We start from the raw sequence: 3,736 nt of genomic DNA on the forward strand, positions 1-3,736 counted from the left end.
CACATAAAAAGTGATGATGGTGGAAAAATACACCGAAACGTATTTTGATTGATAAATAGAGACAATAAATGACTGAAACCCAGGAATGAAGTTGATTTGGAATACTTAACAATACATATAATAGGGGTTAACACGTTACGACAGCAGCGTCTACACCGCTGCCAAACAATAAAACTATAAAGAACTAAACAATATGAAAGGGGAAATATAAACGGAGGAACGAAAAAATTTCAATTGAAAAAACCTAAAACTAATTGTACAAAATATAAAATTTAATATAAATACTAAGATCACATATCGTAAAAAACGCTCGTTTTGATGGGGCTTTGAAATGCGCCCTTATCGACTCAAACTCATCATTGTTACTAAGTTTTTAGTTAACTTAACAGATTTATCAAACATATGACACCGTGTAGCAGGTATTTTCTACGATTGAACTTAAAAATACGGAATGCTTAAGTACTTAGAGGCAAGTCTTGAGATATTTCCTGTAAAAAACACTAAACCGTGTGTATCTCACCTGGTTGGTGGCGGCTGGTTTGAGATTGAACATCGATAAGACTTCCTACTTTAATACTTGAAATCTGCGGCTCGTGAGGCTCGACTAACTCGCTAGTGTTACTGGGAACATCTGCTTTACTGATGTTATTGGGTAGAGGAACTGATGGGATTGCAGTCGCGTTTTCACATGCAGCGATTGACTGTTCTTCAGGTTCAGCGGCGATTTCTTCGACTCCCGTTTCTTTGGCTAGGCCTGGTTCGGGACTGACAATGAGATTACTCCACCAGCTGGAAAAAGCTCCTTTAGCCTGCGAAAGCGCTCCTCCTGCAATTACGAAAGGTAACTAACTGGCCTAAACTGCTAGCTGAAGTTACCTACCAACGGCTTTACTGGTGGTGGCGACAGCTCGGCCAGTAGAAGTCATTGCTTGCCCAAGCTTCCTGCCACCTTCCGTAGTCTGCATTGTACTGCAACAGACAAACTTAGCCAGATTTTCGCCAATAGTCGCAGGACTTACTGGGCAAAGCGCAGTTTCATATCAGCGACCGACAGCTGGCCAGCGAACGGATGCCCGGGATGAACATCTAGAATCCCCGCATGATTTCCGCTCATCCACATTTTGTAGTTGTGCGTCTCTTTCCAGGCCGATAGGAAATTGGCGTTAAAATGATCAGCTTCTCGGCCTCCATCTGGAAAAGTCCCATATAAACCGCGGATCTAAAATCGCCTTGAATCAACCAACCTGGAAGAATCGACGTCCTCATCAAGCACAGCAAGTAGACTCTGAATTGCGCCCGAATCCACTCATCGCCGCCCTCATAACCGACGCCATCCAGAAAAACGTCGTGTCGTTCTTCGGATACATGCTTCACTATATAGTCGGCAAATCGCAAGTCTTCCGTGGTCAAATGCAGGTATTTCCGCAAGGTGAGGTCCTGGCATTCTATCCTGTAATTGAACATTGCGTGAGCTTCGAAAGGGGCAAAGCTTCGGGTTTACCTTCCCGTATCAATGTCCACTAGAATGTCGTAGAGTTGTCGCTTTTGCTTGAACAGAACGTTTGTGGCTCCCACCACGTAGCTTCGCACGTTTACATCGGTTAACAAGTCCAGATAGGGCAGGGACAAGTAGGGCAAGCACAGCGAGCCTTTGGTGAAGATCGGCAGCGGAAATCCGCACGTTTCAGTCGCAATTTGAGTTAGGTAGTTGATGTTTGTTTGAGCCGAGTCGGAGATTGTGTCCAGGCTCACGTCCCGGCGCAGACTGTTGCTTTTCTCGCCTAAACCTGCGAATACCCAATAAACCTCATCCGTTTGTCATCAGATAACCCATTCTAACCGTTCTGGTCCTCTTTGCCTGGATTGGGGGATTCTGTTACTTCTAGGCCATTTTCCACCGACTCCAGCGGGAGGTTTTGATGATTTTCCAGTATATGGTTTGATGTTGTTTCGTCTGATTTTATCACATGGTGCTCCGCACAGTTCATTTCGCCATTCTGGACTTTTTTGGGTGAATTAGTGGGAGAATCTTCATCGGGGAACTGCGGCATTGGGGACATTGGTCTGGATAGGCTAGAATATCGCACATTAAGGTGGCCGAGTTGAAATAAAGTGCGGACGACTTACCGAATGCAGGCTGCCTGGCTCAGGCCCTTTTCAATCATTTCAGGGAAGAGGGACACGAAAGTCAGTATCGTGGAACACAAGGGAAGCACCGGGGATTTGTAAAATATCACCCGCTTCTCCAAGAGCAGCAGCTTGAATAAGAGGACCGCCTTATGCTTCCACTGCAGCACCAAGTCTCTGGTCGACAAACCTTAAAAGAGGGGTTAACTTTTTAATTAAAATTTTAATGAGTTGAGAATTTTCTAACACCGTTTGATGCCTGCGAATGTACACAAACCTTTCACAAGTTCATACCTACGAATGTTTGCTGTCGAGTATCAGACTGGCTCAAAACAGCGTTCAGGTGGTGATACGTATCCTGTAGAATGGACACTTTGCTGAAATCCCCTTCGTCGAAATAAGCGTGCGTTATCAGGGCCATTTTCACCTGTATCTGCCCATACAGTGGTATTCTACTGAGTACACATACAGACTTCTGCACAGTCGTTCTGGTTATATCAGAAGTGAGATTCTTAATTTTCTGCAACGACAAAGAACACGGTTTGAGGGAGGCACCAGGTGCGACTCAATCAAGACTTACTGCAACGGGAATTTGTCGAAAACAGGATATCCCAAAGACTGTTTGCTTGGGGTTGGTGAGACTGGGCAAATGGAAAAACACTGTGTCTTGCTCGTAGTTGTGAGAGCCATCAGGAAGGGCCAAAGTGGGCAAGTATTTCCAGCCAGCGGGGCACTCGTTCGGAGCCCCCGGCACAAGGGGCGGGAATGAATACTCCACCTTAATTGATCATTGGAGGCGCGTAATTTATTAAGATAAACACCATGAAATAAAACCGCCCTCAACACTCACCTGGCATCCCTTTTTGTGATGGAAACCTACCACCAACACGTACAGAATGGGGGTCTCTGACTCATCCATTGCTAATGAAGTCCTGCCAATGAAACATTAAAAACAACACAATTTTTTTATTGTTTATTGATAATTGCTGGGTCAAATCTGTCTGACAAAACACTCTTGACAATCAGCTGATTGTTGGAAGGAAGCTGTGCATTAGCTGCAACATTGCCAATTGTTCTCAGACAAGGACAGAAGCACGGATGCTGAAACCACAGAACATACCCCCTACGAAAATACTCTTCTATCAAAGTAAAACTGTTAACTGTATTTTGTTTTGTGACCAATATTAAAATTTGTAATTGCTTATAGAATTTTTGTTAACAGCATATTGCAAAACACTTAATTGATCGAGAACAAAATGAAAGGGCAAACGCCACAGAGCGGGAAGCGGGAATATAAAATAATAAGTGCAGTTTTTTAGAAAAAGGTTTGTGTTTTATTCACAGTCACACATCATTGCGACAACGGCAACAATGCTGAAAATGTTAATTTCGATTTTTAGTCCGTGGTTATAAGTTATATTTTAATTAATTTATTATCCTTTTAATTAGTTTTTCATTAGTTGTAAGTAACTCTTGTTGTTGAAAAATTACATCAGTAAATACTTAAATATGTGAATAAACTAATAAGATGAAATAAAGGATCTTTTTCTTTCGTTACATATATGTATGTATATTCCCTGAACATACCATATACATTCACTGAACATAC

At 42.7% G+C, this 3,736-nt stretch overlaps 1 protein-coding gene across 1 annotated transcript; it reads right to left on the bottom strand.

Annotated features, from left to right (window-relative positions):
• Nucleotides 1-102: 102 nt before the first annotated feature.
• On the bottom strand, nt 103-3,172 carry LOC109545568 (late secretory pathway protein AVL9 homolog). Its single transcript, XM_019916338.2, has 10 exons — nt 2,978-3,172; nt 2,708-2,905; nt 2,422-2,647; nt 2,128-2,317; nt 1,841-2,073; nt 1,502-1,787; nt 1,245-1,450; nt 1,020-1,191; nt 881-969; nt 103-826 (listed from the first exon to the last, which is right to left on the bottom strand). The coding sequence occupies exons 1-10, from the start codon at nt 3,044-3,046 to the stop codon at nt 501-503; spliced, it is 1,995 nt and encodes a 664-aa protein (XP_019771897.2). The 5' UTR covers nt 3,047-3,172; the 3' UTR covers nt 103-500.
• Nucleotides 3,173-3,736: the final 564 nt, after the last annotated feature.

This window comes from Dendroctonus ponderosae, unplaced genomic scaffold (assembly GCF_020466585.1).
Source record: "Dendroctonus ponderosae isolate FM_Combo_2020 unplaced genomic scaffold, Dpon_F_20191213v2 Dpon_F_20191213_5, whole genome shotgun sequence".
Classification (NCBI taxonomy): Eukaryota; Metazoa; Arthropoda; class Insecta; order Coleoptera; family Curculionidae; genus Dendroctonus; species Dendroctonus ponderosae.